Raw genomic sequence first — 16955 nt, 5'->3', positions numbered from 1 at the left:
CTTTGATTCCCAAAGTAGCTTAGTCTTAAAAACTAACCCCTTCTCCAAATTGCTCCTGATTAATCACTCTCAAATATGACTGCTGCAGTAGATTTCTTCTTCAATTCTAGAAGGCCAGGTAGAAAGTATAAAATTTCACACTATATTTGCAGTTTATGGAAACTATGGGCTCTTCTTGGGACTAGCACTACAGACTGTTTTATTTTCCTGGAGCTGCCAATCATCTCTGGTTGTAATTTGTGTTTTCAGGGTCCTCCCCAGGAGCTGGGGTTGGCATTCCAGAGAATGCCAAGGAAACTACTGAGGTTGGGAAAGACTGACAAGAGAGTATTATAGGAAATGAGCTCAAAGCAGTGAGAAGAGAGGAAGAGATTTCCGTGTGTATTTGACTGTGTATATTCTGTACCTCATTGGGTTAAATGGAAGTTGAAGGCTCAGTTGTTAAATATGATGACATTGCATTTAACTGTGATTTTATTTATCTGTAAATAAACAAGTAAACAAGATATATTTTAAAATTTAAAGTCCTATGATTAAATCTTTCAAGTAGGCACAGCTTTTGTGCTTGCAAAGTATTTAAAAGATATGTGAATTAGAATTGATTTAGAAGAAATTAGTAATCATCAAATACCATGTTTAATTTTATAGATGAGTCAGTTGTGATCTAGAAAGGATTAGTAATGTAACCATGGCTGGCATTCTGTGTCTTGCACTATGCTGGGTGCTTTACACATTATACCCTCACAGCAGCTCTGTGGCAGTAGGTATTAACTTTTTCATTTTAAAGACTAGATAGAACACTCAACTGGGCACAGCAGCACATGCCTGTAATCCCAGCATTTTGGGACCCTGAGGCAGGAGAATTGCAAGTTTGAGCCCATACTGCAGGACATCTTAGTGATTTAGCAAGATCCTGTCTCAAAAAAAAAAAAAAAAAAAAAGAAAGAAAAGAAAAAAAGAAAAAGCTGGTGATGTAGCTCATTGCAAAGGCCCTAGATTAAATCCCCAGTTGTTTTTTAAAAGACTAGAACACTGGGGCCAACAGAGACTAAGAAATAAACAACAGAGCTCTTCAAAAGCAGCTGCAATCTTCTCTCCACAGACCAAGTGACTGCTTTTAAGAGAGGCTTTCTGGAGATTAATATTTTACTTTTAGTTATGAAAAAGTTCTAGTATCTGGGCTGTGTGAGTTTTGGGACAAGGTCTAGTTTTCCTCTGGTTAACTGCAACACTCAGGCTGTTGATCACTTGTTCTACTACTAAGAAATATGTGTTTCAGGCTGATAGTTGGAACATTTGAGTCTTATGCTGCAAACCAATGTGGTGTTCTTTTCAAACTACCTCCCCAGTCTTTGGTCCCCATACCCTGACCCCTCCTACCATCAAGCCTTGGATTGTGCTGTGAGAGATAGTAGTGCTGATTTTCCCCCCTTGGCTGTTCTTGCTGCCACAGCCATGTCTGCAGGTCCCCAGTTCCTCTAATAGAGCCAACCTTGAAAGATCATTTGAATTTTGGTCAAGGTCAACTTTACTGTTTTTTACTTGCCCTAAAGTATTTTGCCATGTTGGTCTAGGAAAGTTTCCAAGTTATAATGCACAGAGATTAAGGAGAATAATTCTATCAGTAAAAAGTTATTTTCTTCTGAAGAATTATGAACTGGTAGGGAAACTAGGAAGAAAGACAGAGCATACGTTATAGTGCTGTTCTGCCAGAAATTCATCCTTATTTTTAATTCTTTTCTCCAGAGACAGCATTTTAAAGAATTTTCAGAAGGAAGACATAAAGGGCAAGAAAAGAAGAAAAGAAAAGATGTGTTATCTAAATAGAATAACCTGGATTACTGTTTGCAAATGACATAAAAACATCATGAAATGCTGAAATCAAGGAATAGAAAACTATAGTGCTCCCAAATTTTCTTTGAATTTTTGCCAGGGCTTTGTTTTGTTTTCCTTCAGGAAGAAGGTCATTATTCATATATCCCAAGGGATTTCAGATATTGGCTTTTTCTTTCTCTATCCACACCTAGTTGAACAGTCTTTGCCCCATAAAGCTTAGGTGATACTTGGATTTGTTGATTGGTAGGGTGGGGGTGACTGTGTCCAAAGAATATATTTTATCACTTTTCAGAAAGCTAAATAAGGGCCGGGGATTTAGCTCTGTGGTTCTGGCGCCTGCCTTGCAAGCGCAAGGTCCCAAGTTTGATCCACGGTACCAAAAAAAAAAGAAAGCTAAATAAGCCAAAGTTTCTGAAAACTGGGGAATCTCAAAAATTTGAAAATAGGCTTGACAAAACTACTCTAGAAATGTATACCATAGAAGTAATGAGACAAGTAAACAAAAATATAAATGAGAACATATAATATTTGTAATAATAGCAAAAATAGGAAACAATGTTAATGTAGAGGAGATAAAAATGCTTTAAATAAATTATGGTTCATATATTTAATGGAATATCACTGAAAAATTAATGCAGAGATATATTTGCTTGGATAAAAAAATTTCATAGTATATTGTTAAGGGACAAAACAGAATATCTATATTTATATCTATTCTTTGAGCAATTATTATATAACGTTTATTTCTGATTATGCTTTTAACTTTTTCTACTGAAAACTTAGATTTAAGAAGCTTTTATTAGTATGAAATCCTTAAAAGTGTCTCCCAGAAGATTTCCTTATCTCCTTTTAAACAGGTATTTGTATATGCAGAAAGAATCTTGTATCATAGTATTTAGATAAAGAAGAGGCTTTTACAAATGAAAGTCAATTGTTTCACTTCTCTACTCCAAACGCTCCAAAAGCTCCATGGATTACTCTGAATGAAAGCCCACAGATCACTGGGGTGCAATGGTGCACAACTGTAATCCCAGAACTACTTTTTGAGCCTAGCCTGGGCAATTTAGCAATTTAAGGAGATCTTAGCTCAGAAAAAGGGTGGTGATATAGCTCAGTATAAAGTCGCTGAGTTTAAACCTTAGTACTGGAAAAAATGAGAAAGAAATGAGAGAGAGAGAGGGAAGAGAGAGAGAAAGGAGAGAGAGAGAGAGAGAGAGAGAGAGAGAGAGAGAGAGAGAGAGAGAGAGAGAGAGAGAGAAAGAGAGAGGGAGGGAGAGACTGATCTTTAAAATGACATAAAAGTCCAAAAATCCAACCTGTGCTGACCTTTATGATGTCTGACTTCATCTCTATCACTCCCCTCCGTCTCACTCTTTCCAGCCACACTGGGATCCTCGATGTCCCTAGAACTCTCTAGGTTTATGCTTTCCTTATGGCTTTTGTACTTGCTGATTCTTTTGCCTGATTCTTGCTGATCCTTTTGTACTTGCGGAATGCTGTTGCCTCAGGTTCTGTATGGCTAACACCATCTCTTTCAAATCTGTGCTCAAATATCTTCTGAATGAGGCCTGGACTGACCACTGCATTTTAAATTGCATCCAGTAAAGAAGATGTGGTTTTTTTATAAAATGGAGCACTACTCATCCATAAAGAATGAGAAACTAGAGTCATTTATAGCTAAATGGATGCATACTGAGGCCATACTCTTAAGTGAAATAAGTAGGACACATGTATAAATACCAAATAGTTTCTCTAGTGTGAGAAAATGAGAGTGTAAATAAGGATTAAAAGGTTTAATAACTAATAATTGATACTTTGAAATAGGAAAAGGTCCAAAGGGGTAGGAGTGGTGGGAGAACATGGGGAAAGGAAGGAATGGAAAGGAAAAATTATGAGAAAAGAAAAAAAAATGGAAATGAAGTCTATGTAAATAGTGAAGGGTGGAGGGGTGGAGGGCGCACAGGTAATGGGGAAAAATAAGAATTAAGATACATCATGTATAGGTACAAGCATCCAATGATAAATGTAAACATATTGTATACCTAAAATGTACCAATAAAAGAATTAAAAAGAAAAAAAAATTGCATCCAGGCTGGAGATTTAGCTCAGGGGCACTGTGCCTGCCTCGCAAGCGCAAGGTCCTCTGTTGGATCCCCAGTACCTCAAAAAAAGAAAAAGAAAAAGAAAAAAATTTGCATCCAGCCTCCTCCTTCTTAGAACTCCTGTTTCCTTTGCTCTGGCCTAGTTTTTTCTAATGGACCATATGGTACTACCTAAGTGGCAGGTGTAGTGGTCATTGTATTAGTCCATTTTCTGTTGTTAAAAACACAAGTCATAAAGAGAAGAGATCTATGTGGCTTATGGCTCTGGAGGTGCAAGGTCAAGGGGCCTCATATGGGGATGGCCTTCTTACTTACTTTCAAGGCAGTACCGGGCATCACATGGCAAAAAGCAGGCGCACAAGTGTGTTTCCTCTCTGGGTCCCCTAAAGCCACCAATATTCAATCATGGGGCTCCATTCTGATGATCTTATCTAATTCTAATTACTGTCCAAAGGCCCCACCTCTAAACACCATAGTTAGATTAAGCTCCATGCTCTGAATATCTCACAATGGGCATTCATTATCTAAACATGACATTCAACACATTTGGGGACACTCAAGCCATGTCCAAACCAGTGTTGTATTAAAAATACTCCAAATTCCATGTGTTATATGGTTGACAATAAAGATGTTGATTAAAGATTTTAGTCAATATGTATGTTCAGTTTGCAGGAAGGCTTAAGAATAATGGAAACATTATTTATGTGTATGTATATTATATTATTAGCTGTTCAAAGCAATGAAGGGTGAAAATGCATAAAAAAGGAAAGAAAAAATAAATTTAGAAAAAGAAAAAATAAAAGCACAAAATAAAGCCATCTATGTGTGTTTTTAGTTAAAATAAATTTCACACACACACACACACACACACATACACTGAGGGCATAAAGACACCAGAAGGTTGAAATAAAAAGGTAGGAAAGGTGGCATATATGTAGGAAATGAAAGCTGATATAGTCATATCACTATTGAAAGAAATAAATTTTAAAGTTAAACAAGGTGAAAGAAGATCAGTACAGGGTTAATTTGTGCTTTTTTTTTTGTTCTTTTATTGGTACATTTTAGGTATACAATGCGTTTACATTTATCATTGGGTGTTTGTAAGTACAGGGTTAATTTGAAAAGATTAAATTTATTTTTCCTAGAATAAATGCACTTAAACACAACTTCAAGTATAGAAAGAAAAATTCATAGTGGGCTGGGGATTTAGCTCAGTGGTTCTAGCTCCTGCCTCACAAGCACAAGGATCCGAGTTCGATCCCTGGTACCAAAAAAAAAAATTCATAGAATTGCAAATAGGAATTGATATATTTGCTATGTATCACCATTTGTCAAATTGTTAAATATTACTTGATGAAATTTTAGTAAACCTCTCAGTAATTTATAGATTAAGCCAATGAAAAATTAGTAAAGTTATGAAAGATTTAAATAACATAATTAACAAGCTAAAGTAGCAGACATATATAGAAAACAGAGCCCTGCAATTGGTGGAGATCCATTCTTCTCTAACTCATATGGATCATTTATAAAAATGGACTATATTCTGGAACATAGAGAAAGAATTCAAAGAACAACCTATAGATCATTTTTTTAGGACAATTATGTTAGAAATCAATGATGAAGTAAATCTATGTTTTGATTTCTTGATTGAACCCAGGGCTCTGCACATGTTGAGCAAGCACTCTATCATGGAGCTACTTCTGCAGCCTTTTTTATTTTATTTATTTATTTTTGCAGTACTGGGGATTGAACTCAGGGCCTTGTGCTTGCGAGGCAGGCACAGCGCCACTGAGCTAAATCCCCAGCCACTTATTTATTTATTTTTAAAGACAAGATCTCGCAAAGTTGTCTGGTATGGCCTCAGACTTGTGATCCATCTGTTTCAATCTGGAGAGCTGCTGGGATTACAGTCATGTGCCACTCTACCCAGCTTGAAAAAATTTTTTTAAAAAGAACTGTAGTTGAAGTGTTTGAGTTTCTTTGTGGCTGCCCACAATAAACTGATTCTTCTGGAAAGCAAAAACCCAAAGCTCCGCAGCCCAGCCTGACTGACTGCATTGCACTGTGGACAGCAGGGCAGAATCTGTTAAGGTTTCCTGATTGGATGCTGAGCTAGTGAAGTACAAGGGTCAAGTCAAAAAATGAGAGAGGGACCTACAAAGCACTTGGCAAGCAGAAACTGTGAGTTTTAAAGCAAAAGCGGATGTGTGAGCAGCAGAGGGACAACCTCACCCAACAGTCCTTTAACATGGAACAAATAAATTATTTCATCTAGTCATTGAAAGACATCGAGACCACGGTGGATGCTATGAAACTGGAAGTAAAGGAAATGAAGAAGGATAAAAGCAGGCAAAAATCTACCAGACTGAGTATTAACATGACCAACCAGAGTATATGATGGAAGATGCAAAGGAAATTCAAGAAGCACTGTGTCCATTATGGACCTCCAGGATTTGATGACGATGACCTAGAAGCAGAGTTGGATGCCCTGGGTGAGAGCTCCTGGCTAATGAAGGTAGTTCTTACTTGACACAGCATCTGGACCTGCAATACTGGAAGGTGTTCCCACTGACTCTAAAGACAAGGATGGAGTCCTGGTGGATGAATTCAGATTGCCACAGATCCCTGCTTCATACCAGCACGATTGAGGTACATCATGTAAAATAAGCATAAATTCTGAGTCCAGGAAATATTTCCAAATTTGCCACAAGAGATTTAGATTTCTTTTCTTTTCTGTTTTCTTTTTTTGAAGGAAAGGTTAATTACACTGCTCCCTGCACTCCCTGCCAAGAAACTCATTGCTTTGGGGAAGATTTTTTTGTATTAAAATGTGATTCTTTTTCTCTTATGGAAGACTAACTTAAAAGAATCCTTGTCTTTGTATGACTTGTTTTCATTCATTAAAAATTGAAATAAAACCAAGGGAATGAGAATTTTTAGTAAGCTCTATGACAGTATGTTAAAATTTGGGTCTAGATTTCCTTCAAAGCCTTGCTCATAGGTGGCTTTTTCAGAAGTGGCTGAATCTAGAGTGTGTGATACTGGGATTAAGGGGATGCGATTACTAAACCAGTACACTGATTGGTTTGGCTCTGCCCTAATCCTGGTAGTCTGGATAAAATAAAAGCGGCAGAAAGATGCTGTTAAGTTTCCCTTGTTGCTTTTGCTGTCTTCTGCTCCCATGAACTGTTGCCCCTCTGCCATGCCACCCTGCCTTGGAGCCAGCTGATTATGGACTGAAAGTTCTATAAACTGTGAGTGAAATAAACCTTTCCCCTTTTAACTTTGGGTGTCAGGTATTTTGTCTCAGCAACAAGAAAAGTAACTAATACACAGTATAACTCTACAGTCTCAGTATGACCTTGCTAAATTGACAATATAAAGATGAGATTTTTGAGATGGTTCATATTATGTTTCAAGACCACTTTCTATTGTGGTATTATTGTTTGCTTAATGATGGCCTTTTGGTAGGATTTGTGGTGTCTTGTGAGCAACTTGTTACTATGGCCAGTATTGGAATGGAATTGTCACTACTGTATTATGAGTGGATATTTTTATTCTATATTTTTCTCAGCCTGACGTGATCAATGAGTATTTCTTATATTTAATGTATAGACATTTATTTATACTCAATAAATATTTTTCAAAAGAAAGTTCTATAGTTCATTGGTCAAAAATGAAATCATATTGATAATGAGAAAAATTTGACTTAAGAGTAATAGAGAATGTGTAGTTATGTAGATGAGATGATGGGTATGTTAATTAGCTTGATTTAATCATCCTACAATGTTTCTATATATCAAAACATCACACTGTACCCCACAAATATATACAACTTTTATTTGTTAATTAAAATCTTATAAAAACAAAAAGAGGACGTATGGGAAACTTACAGTTTTAAATACTTGTACTACAGAAAAAGAAATTTAAAAATTATTGATGCTTCCAGCACTCCAGGAGACTGAGGCAGGAGGATCACAAGTTTGAGCCCAGCCTGGGTGACTTAGTGAGACCATCTCAAAATAAAAAATAAAAAGAACTGAGTAGTTCAATGAGAAGGTCCTCAGTTAAATCCCCAGTACCTAACACACACACACACACACACACACGCACACATACACGGTCTATTCCAATCTCTTTAGACATCGGAAGGATAGTAGAATAAACAGAATTAAAAAGAGAAAATAATATAGCTGGGTATGGTGGTGCATTCTTGTACTCCTAGTACTTGAGAGGCTGAGGCAGGAAGATTGCTGAGAGTTTGAGGCAAGGCTGGGCTACACAGTGAGACATTATCTCAAAAAAAGATAAGAGAATAAGTAATACAATTAAGATATAATAAAGAGAATCAAGAAGTCAAAATTTGACTCTTGAAAGTACTAGTAAATCTATGAAATAGATGGCAAGGTTTATATCAAAAAGAAAAAGGCCACAGATAAATAAAGAATAAAAAAGAGAACATAAATACAGATACAGTAGAGATTAAAAAGATAAGAGAAAATGTCAAACAACTTTATGCTTTAAAAACAAAGTGCACAAATTCATGGAAAAATGTCTCCCCTAGTTGACTTAAGACAAATTTAAAAACCTGAATTCTCCTATAACCATTAAAGAAGTTGAATTGGGAGTTGCATATTTTTTCAGAAAGGAAACAGTACACCAGAGAGTTTTTCTGTTGAGTCCCAGAAAACATATAAGGAAGCTGTATCAGTCTTAAAAAAATTATTTCAAACATTCCCTCATGGATTATATAAGGGTGGTGCAATCTTGATAACAGAACCAAGCAAACAAGAGGAAAAGGAAAATTGCAGACCAATCTCATTCATGAAAATAGATGTAAAAGTTCTAAACAGCTCTTATAAATCCAGCGTTGTATAAAAATGCAGTTATTAATTTGAATCTATTCCATGAGTGCAAAGATTATTCAGTATTATATTTAAATATTTTTCAGGATATAATAGATTAAAATATAACCCATAGAGCTGGGCACGGTGGCACATGGCTGTAATCCCAGCACTTGGGAGGCTGAGGCAGGAAGAAGTTCAAGGCCAGCTTGGGCTACAGAATGAGTTCAGGGCCAGCTTGAACTACAAGGGGGGACGCTGCCTCAAAAAACCAAAACAAAAAAGTGAACCCACAAATGAAAAAGTTAAGAAATAGACTTATATTAAAATTAATATCTCCATATCAGAAGATATCTTAATCAAAGTTGAATACAAGAGCCAACGAGAGAAATTTGCAATACATATAACTGACCAAAAATTTAAATTCCTTTTAAAAATTAGTAAGTAAAAAGCATGCAACCCAATATAAAAATGGGCTAATGACATGACCAGGCATCACACAGAGGAGAGAATTATGAAGAGGTATTCAACCCCACTAGTAATCAGAGAGATGAGGTACAACAATTTTATATTAATGTTAGTGGCAAAAAAATGTATGACACTGTCAAGGGTTACTGATAGTAAACTCTTTTTTTTTTTAAAGATAATAACCCGAATTTATTATTAGATTTCATTAGAAACATCAAAGGGGAATGAAATGTTGTAAATAAAAAAGTAGGCAAAAAATAGCGATATAAAGCAAATAAACAGACGTGCAAGTGTGTCTCCTGGAAGAAGAATTCATGATTGAAAAGACACCTGCCTGAGTGATGCTGGTGGGAACTGCTCAGTGGTCAACCCTGGGAGCTGAATGCATGGTCATCAGCAGAGGATGCCTGACAGCTGTGCTCCACCCCCATGACAGTGCCACCATTGAGGAGGAGCAGTGCGCAGGGATCCCAGGCTGGTGTTACTGCTTGAAGAAGACCTGCCGGAAACATTTATAAGGAATGGTTCCAGCTCCACCCTCTCTACTCCACCAGGGACAAAAAGCATGTGGTCAGCTTGGGATGAGAAGACAGGAGCGGATAGCAGCGCCACAAGAGATGTTCCCAAGTGATGCGTGAAAGTGTTCTGCACCTCCGCTGGGTGGGAGGTTTCACAAAGACTGCTGTCCCCTCACACTGTCTCTGCACTGCATACTGCACTTTGTGTTGCGTTCGGTATTTGTGCTTAAGTAGCTATCCATGTGCACTTGAAAGTTACGACCTGCTGTGAATCCTCCACTCCTGGCCACCCAGGGGTTATCAGCTGAAACTTTTGTATCCTTTAAAGAAAATTATATTGGACATTTTGGGATCATCTCCATAGTCCCTATTGGAATTGAAAGGCGATGGAAGTCAACCCAGAAAAGAAAATCATCCTCAAATCCATCAGATCTCTAAGTGCTGACATGAGCACTGTGTCTTGAGAGAGAATGGACCCTTTGGATGGGAAAGCACACTTCTCTCTGTGCCTGGTGCTTCTTAAGCATCTACACATTTGCCGAATTAAAACTTCTGATTCATCAAACTCTAACTTCACAAGCAGCTTTTCTGGTTTCTCATTGCTGTTTCTAAGGAGCACACAGATAGATGTGCTCCACCATGAAAGGAAGGGGCCCCGGGGTCTTCTCATCAGAGGGGGCATTGCGACCTCACTTCCTTGGCGACAGGTCCAAACAGAACTCGGAACCCTGGAGTCACTGGGCACCACAGTCCAGCGACGGCTGCCTAACAGTCACTTGGCTGGAGAGAGTCAGCAGCGATCACGCTGTGCTGCTTTCCCAGGCCTCGAGGCCTCAGCAATAGGACCCCGCGTCAAGGAAAGCACTTGGGCTCGAGTGAGAGGATGGGTGGCTAAGTCCCCGTGCTTCAGGCCACTCACCAGGAACTGCCTGGCCATCAGGGGCAGCACAGGGCGGGTCTCACCAGACCCAGAGACCTGGGGACCTGAGATGAGTGGGAGCCCAGGGCAGATCTCCCTGGACCTGGACACCAGACACTTGGGGCCACCGAGTCCAGGACAGGTCCAGTTAGGCCCGGCCACCGCTGTGAGTCCCCGGTGTAACTCCCGCCCATCTTCCTCACTTTGAGGAGGGTGGGGGACGAGATCATGAGGGAGGCTCCTCCTGGGCAGGGGCACGTGTGGGAGGCTGTGAGCCTGGGTCCCTGGCCTGTGCCCCCAGGAAGGGGCTGAGAGGAGGAGAAGGGCAGTGCCTAGTGATGATCTGCAGCCCGCAGGGCCTTCTCCTGTCCTCTGGGGTGGAAGCCTGAGACAGAGCTGTTTGTGTTTCAGGAGCACAAGGTTACCCGGGGCAGAAACAGCACAAACTGTGGTCAGGCAGAGCCTTGTGCCTGCTGCCGGCTGCCGGGCACTGTCCCCACAGAGCTGCACACAGGACACTGTGTCACTTCCGTCCTGTCATGGCTTTATTCTGCTGTGTCACCTCAGGGCAATTCCTGGGCAGGGCCCATGTGGTACCCACAGGGGCTATGCAACCTACAAAGGTGGCAGTGAGCAGAGCCAGGCAATCTCTCAGGACCAGGAAGTGGGCCTGACTTTTTCTGAGCCATTAACAGACACCAGGGACAGGCTGGCCTCGCAGGAGGCCTGGAGCCAGGCTGAGCCTCGGTTTCTCCCTCCACCATGGGACCTGAGGTTGAGTGGGCTCTTCATGCCCCAGGCCATGACCTCTCCTTGTTAATGAGCCATGAATCGGTAGCATTTCTGTGTGTCCCTTTTGAAATTACCTTCTAACATGCATTGCTTTTCTGCCGGGCCCACTTGTGCCCCTTCTGGTATGAGCCATGATGGCGACTTGCAAAGTGGTCTGGGCTTTGGCCTCCAGCCCTCCTGATGGCCTGGGTGGGCCCCAGTTCCAAGTCTCCCCTCTGTTCCGTCACAGATTGGGGCCCAACGGGAGGAGAGCTGGGCAGAGGACTGCATGGTGAGGACGGCGCTGGCAGGCATGCAGCGCCCCCTGAGGGAGCCCCCCTGAATGGGACTTCCTGGACAGCTGCCCCATCCATGCAGACTCCCTCCTGGACCCCTCTGGGGCCTGCATTCCCGCCCTGCAGGAGGGGATGGTGCGAAGGTGAGCTCTGTGGTCGGCACCCAGGGGCACTTGGCCACTGTGGCCCCAAGTCTTTGGAAGGTATGAGCCCTGCCTCAGCCTGCTCACAACTCTGAGCAACAGGGTGCTGAGAAAATCGGGCTCTCGGCATCACTGCGGGGCAGAACTGGGGTCTCCAGGGCAGTGCTGACCCAGGCCTGTCAGATTCCCTTCCATCCCTGGCCGGCTGTGCTTTGCGCCACTGAGCCCTGCACAGGGGAAGGCTGTCCGTTCCCTGTAAAGGAGACCGAAGAGTGACTCGGCAGGCCTCTGGTCTTCCCAGAGCAGGATTCTGTGGGGATGCGAAGGGCCCAGGCCCACTGACATCAGGGAAGAGCAGGTGGGGTCCCCATTCCATGGACGTATGTGAAGACACACTGTGTGCAGACCTTTCCCAGGGCTCGGCTGTGATCACCAGTAGCCAGAGCAGATGCAACCCCTGCCCTCTGGGGCTTCAGTGCTGTTTGGGGTCCTCAGTCACCCTGGACAGCTGAGCAAGCATTCCTCGCACTGCAGTAGCTGGCACTTTCCCGGCCTCCCTAGATGTGGATCCACAGCAGTGCAAGAGAAGCCCAGGAGCGTCATAGACACCGGGCAGCACAGCGCTGCAGAGGTAAAGCCTGAGAAGAGGTGGGCGGGACAGATGCCCACTGTCCCCCACGTCTCAGATCGTTACAGAGCAGTGGCCCTGTGCCCTTGAGTGTAGCACGCACAGACACCAGACTCTGTCCTCATGCAGCTGACAGTGGGGACGGGTGGGCAGACGGTATGTTGGGCTGCCCTGGACAAGGCAGAGGCGGTCGCACCACAGAGCACAGAGCCTCCTGTTAGGCTCTTGGGCTGCCTGGGCCAGCACTGCCCCACTGGGCATGGAGAGGGTGGGGCTGGAGCACACGCAGCCGGGCCAGGAGGCCTACCTGTCCATCTCTGCATGTTCCCTGGGCAGGCAGCATGGGAGGAAAGGCCAGGCCTCACACTCTGCCTCCTACCTGCCTTTCCGGTCCTCCTTTTTGGTCCTCCACTTCTTGGTGGAGCTGCACTCCCAGCTGAACTCCTGGCCCAGGTGGAGCAAGCTGAGCCCACTAAGGCACAGCCCACGGGTGAGGAGGACGGGGTGTGGGCCTGTGGGCATGAGGGGAGGGATGAGCCTTTAGACACAGAGACAGCTTCCAGGTGCTGGGGTGACCCGGGATCACTGAGACCTCAGCCCTCACTGTCTGGGAAGACTTCCTGGGGAGGCTTTGTGCGCAGAGCTGTCTGATGGGCAGTGGGGAGGTTTTGCCCTGGGAGGGAACGTGGACAGTTGGTGACTTTTTCTTCTCTTGGAACTGCAGGACCAGCTCCAGCCCCAGCTGAAGTCCCATGTGCAGAGCCCAAGCCAGCTCCACCTGCAGCTTCCTGCCCAGTGCTGGGACCACAGCCAGAGTCCGTGGCAGCCCCTTCACCTGCTGCAGTGCTGGGGTACCCGGTGGTTGCACGGTGGTCAGTGTCACCTCCTGAGCTCCGCCTGGGGCCAGCTCCTGGCCCCCTCCCACTGTTCCCCTCACTTATGCTGGCTCTTGTTTTGGTATTTACAATTGCCCTTATTTCTTGGATTTATATAAATAATAGAACTAGCTTTTAATAAAACTTAAAATTTTAGTATTTAAAAGGGTCAGCATGGTGGCCTGAAGTGCCTTCTCCTTGTGTGTGCCCATCCCCAGAGCACTGTGCTTGGTGGCTCCTGCCCACACCCCTGGCCACTGCTCCTCTCTTGTCCCCATGGGCACCTGGCCTGCAGGGTTCACACCAGTGCAGTTGGACTTGCCTTTGGCCACGCAGTCATGGGAGGGGCTGATGAATCTTGTGCTATGCAGAAGGGGAAACCCTAGAAAGATCCTGTCCATTTTTCATTGGCTTCTTCAGTAGGCAATCCAGGTTGTGTTGCCAGACAGGATGTATTTATCACAGTAAGATAATGTGTGCAGTCTGAACGAAGGACAGGCGAAGGGCACCGTCGCAGGAAACCCACTGGACTGTGGCCTCCCCTAGGCGCCCCCTCCCTGTCTGCATCTCGGGGTTCAGGCTGTGTCTTCTCTGCTGGGAGGGGGTGCACCACTCCTCAGCTCTCCTACCATCTCATTACGTGCGTGGGGAACTGGCCTGTCAAGCTCAACCCCACACATTCAGGGCCCCAGTGACACAGTTGGCTCAGCAGCCTATGCCCTCCTGGTTCTAGGGTCCCCGGTGTCTGTATCATCAATGCTGCTTTTTAGGGTGGAATCCTGGCAGTGGAGACTTGGTCATAGTCACAGGAGTGGGGCCAGTGATGGGCTCCTTTTGCAGAGTCTGCAGGGCAGAGCACGCCATCCTGGCTGAGCTCCAGGTGACCTCCCGGACATCAGCTCTGCAGGTCTTTGGGCTCACCTGGGGAGAGTCTGCTCTGGCTGCTGTCTGTCTCTGCTCAGAGGGCAGAGGGACAGTACAGCACAGCCCCAGCCTGCCTACTTGGAGATGGACGAACATTCTCTCCATCTCTATTAAATTTTACTTTTAAAATATGAAACCACAGAGCATCCTGGCCAGCAGAGGCTGGAGGTTCCTGGGGGTGTATGGTTCAGCCCTGCCCATGGACTGAGATCTTTACAAATCAGTAAAACTTATTTTCAGTACTGGGGATTAAATTCAGGACCTTCTCACTGAGCCACATCAGCAGCCCATTTAATGTGTGATTGTGATTGTCAGAGTCTTCTCATTAAGTTGCTGTCACCCAGCCTGGGCCTCCCAGAGTGCTGGGTAGCAGAGCTGCACCACCTCACCTGGCTTCACTGAGCAGCTCTGAAAAACAAATGGATCCTGATGGCTGGGTGTCCACCATTAACGCTTGGGTCAGCTCAGCATCTCTGACTAGGGCTATGGGCTCCACCAGAGGGGGTGCTGCTCCCTGAGAGGCCAGTGAGTCGCTGCCTCGTGCCAGGTGAGTGACGTCATTCTGGGCGGGTGACCACAGGCTGAGACCTGACCTCCCTCCCACACTCCCCTGGTGTGTGCAGTCCCCGAGTGGTTTCCTCCTCTCCACATGCTGAGCTGGGCAGAGAGCAGGGTGAGTCTGTCCCTGAGTGACCTCACTCCTGGGGCCCCAAATTCTGCACCAGGCTGCAAGCTGCGCCTGCAAAGCTGCAGGAACCCTCTTTCCGGTGTCCACCCACAGCTGCGGCTCCTGACTGCACCAGACTGTCCTGGAATCCCTCCCTGACCGCAGACATGCACCCCATCCTGGCCAGATGCTGCTGGGCCCTCACACTGTGCCCCACCGCCCACTGCACCGGCCACAAAGAAAGGATCATCCAGACAGAGCCAGGCCTTGAGCTGGCAACGCCAGGGCACAGGGACTGTGTGCTCCACAGAAGTGACTTTGAGAGCAATCCACGGTTTACAGATTTCCCCACAAAGCCCCAGGTGGGGACTAATTTGCATTCCATGCTTTAAATGTACCGACTTCACCATGAATGTAACCACTATGCATTGATGAAATAACACAGCGAATTGTAAGCAATAAGAGGAAATGAGGCCCTGATGGCAAAACCAAAACAGAGAGAAGTGAAGTGAAACTCTTCAGGGCCACGAGGCCCTCCAGCTGCCAGCCGGGGTGCGGCAGGTGAGGCGAGCCTGGGGAACCAAGCGGCAACCTCAGAAGCCAAGCACATCTGCTGGGATCTCTGTGGCCAAGCTTGGGACAACAGCGATGCGAAATGTTGGAGTCCTTTTGCTCTGTGCACAGCCGGGTGCAAACACATGGGGAGCTTGCGGGGCACTGGCTGCCCAACAACCCCAGAAGCAGCTCACTCAGCCTTGGGGGAGACAGCAAGCCCACACTCCCAATACCTGGCACAGAAAGTGAGCACCAACTGAGGCGAGTCTTCTGAGGCCGCACTTTGCACACACTGCCTTGGTCTGCTGCTCAGGGCCCTGACGCCTCTGTCCCAGCTTCCTTCCGGGTGCTGGGACCGGCTGAGCTTCACTGCCCTAGGAGCCTGTGATGGAGGCTTGGGAGCTCCCCTCCGGGTGCAGGGACCGGCTCACCTTCTTGGACCTAGGAGCCTTGGATCGCAGCCAGGGAGATTCCTTCCGGGTGCTGGGACCAGCTGAGCTTCACTGCCCTAGGAGCCTGGGATGGAGGCGTTGGAGCTTCCTTCCGGGTGCTGGGATGGGCTCACCTTCTTGGCCTAGGAGCCTGGGATGGCAGCGGGGGGCTTCCTTCCGGGAGCTGGGACAGGCTGTTTCACTACCCTAGGACCTTCTTGGCTCTAGGAGCCTGGGATGGCATTGGGGGAGCTTCTTTCCAGGTGCTGGGACTGGCTGAGCTTCTCTGCCCTAGGAGCCTGGGATAGAGGGAATAGTAAACTCTTATAAACTAATGAAATTGGTACAAAACCTTGGAAAATTTGGAATTATTTAATATGTTGAAAATGTGTAAATCTTACCGCCCTGCAATGACACTTTCATTTTCATACCTTGGAGAAATTTTGCTCCTGTGAACTAGGCACATACAAAAATATTCACAGCTACAGAAGAAGTGGGGGCGGGGGGCAAGGGGATTAAAAAAAGAAACAAGCTCTATCATGTACAAGTACTCACTCCCCAAGATTATTGTAAAATGTATGTGCTGCAAATATGTACTAATAAAATTGAAAAGAAAAAAAGAATATTTACAGTTACATTGTTTATGATAGCCTCAATGGGGAAGTAAGTAAAATGTTCAGTGGCAGGAGCCTAGACAAACACACTGTGGGAATTCATGCTGTGGAATCCCATACTGCAGCGGAAAATGAATGACTTCTATCCAGTTCACATCAATACCAATGTTGCTCACAGACAAAACATGGAGTGAAAAAGCAACTTGTAGAAGACCAAGAGCAAAATTAAGCAATATATTTTTAGAGTAATGAAGATCTGTGCTGAGACATCCTGAAAATCAAAATGGTGATAAAGCTCAGTTCAGGATTGAGGGACGAGAGGGAGGTGGGACAGGGTTACCAGGGACACAGTGCCAGGCACCCA

General features: G+C 44.8%; 1 protein-coding gene and 1 pseudogene across 1 annotated transcript; both read left to right on the top strand.

The window, feature by feature from the left end:
* Nucleotides 1-6638, top strand: part of LOC101723033 (charged multivesicular body protein 5 pseudogene) — a 49613-nt pseudogene extending 42975 nt beyond the window's left edge.
* Nucleotides 6639-10498: 3860 nt separating this feature from the next.
* LOC110343953 (uncharacterized) lies at nucleotides 10499-13539 on the top strand. The gene is made up of 3 exons (XM_021236424.2): nucleotides 10499-11897; nucleotides 12459-12528; nucleotides 13250-13539. The coding sequence occupies exons 1-3, from the start codon at nucleotides 11802-11804 to the stop codon at nucleotides 13537-13539; spliced, it is 456 nt and encodes a 151-aa protein (XP_021092083.2). The 5' UTR covers nucleotides 10499-11801.
* The last annotated feature ends 3416 nt before the right edge of the window (nucleotides 13540-16955 follow it).

This window comes from Heterocephalus glaber, unplaced genomic scaffold, assembly GCF_053883595.1.
Source record: "Heterocephalus glaber isolate CG9 unplaced genomic scaffold, H.glaber_assembly_v1.0 deba00001586, whole genome shotgun sequence".
Taxonomy (NCBI): domain Eukaryota; kingdom Metazoa; phylum Chordata; class Mammalia; order Rodentia; family Bathyergidae; genus Heterocephalus; species Heterocephalus glaber.
This window is presented reverse-complemented; position numbering and strand designations above follow the sequence as displayed.

Excerpts from the sequence above, each read along its gene's own strand:
- LOC110343953 (XM_021236424.2), top strand. The coding sequence starts at position 11,802 with ATGGGACTTCCTGGACAGCTGCCCCATCCATGCAGACTCCCTCCTGGA. Across the intron at positions 11,898-12,458 it reads CAGGAGGGGATGGTGCGAAG|ATGTGGATCCACAGCAGTGC; the intron begins GTGAGCTCTGTG and ends CGGCCTCCCTAG. Across the intron at positions 12,529-13,249 it reads GGCAGCACAGCGCTGCAGAG|GACCAGCTCCAGCCCCAGCT; the intron begins GTAAAGCCTGAG and ends TTGGAACTGCAG.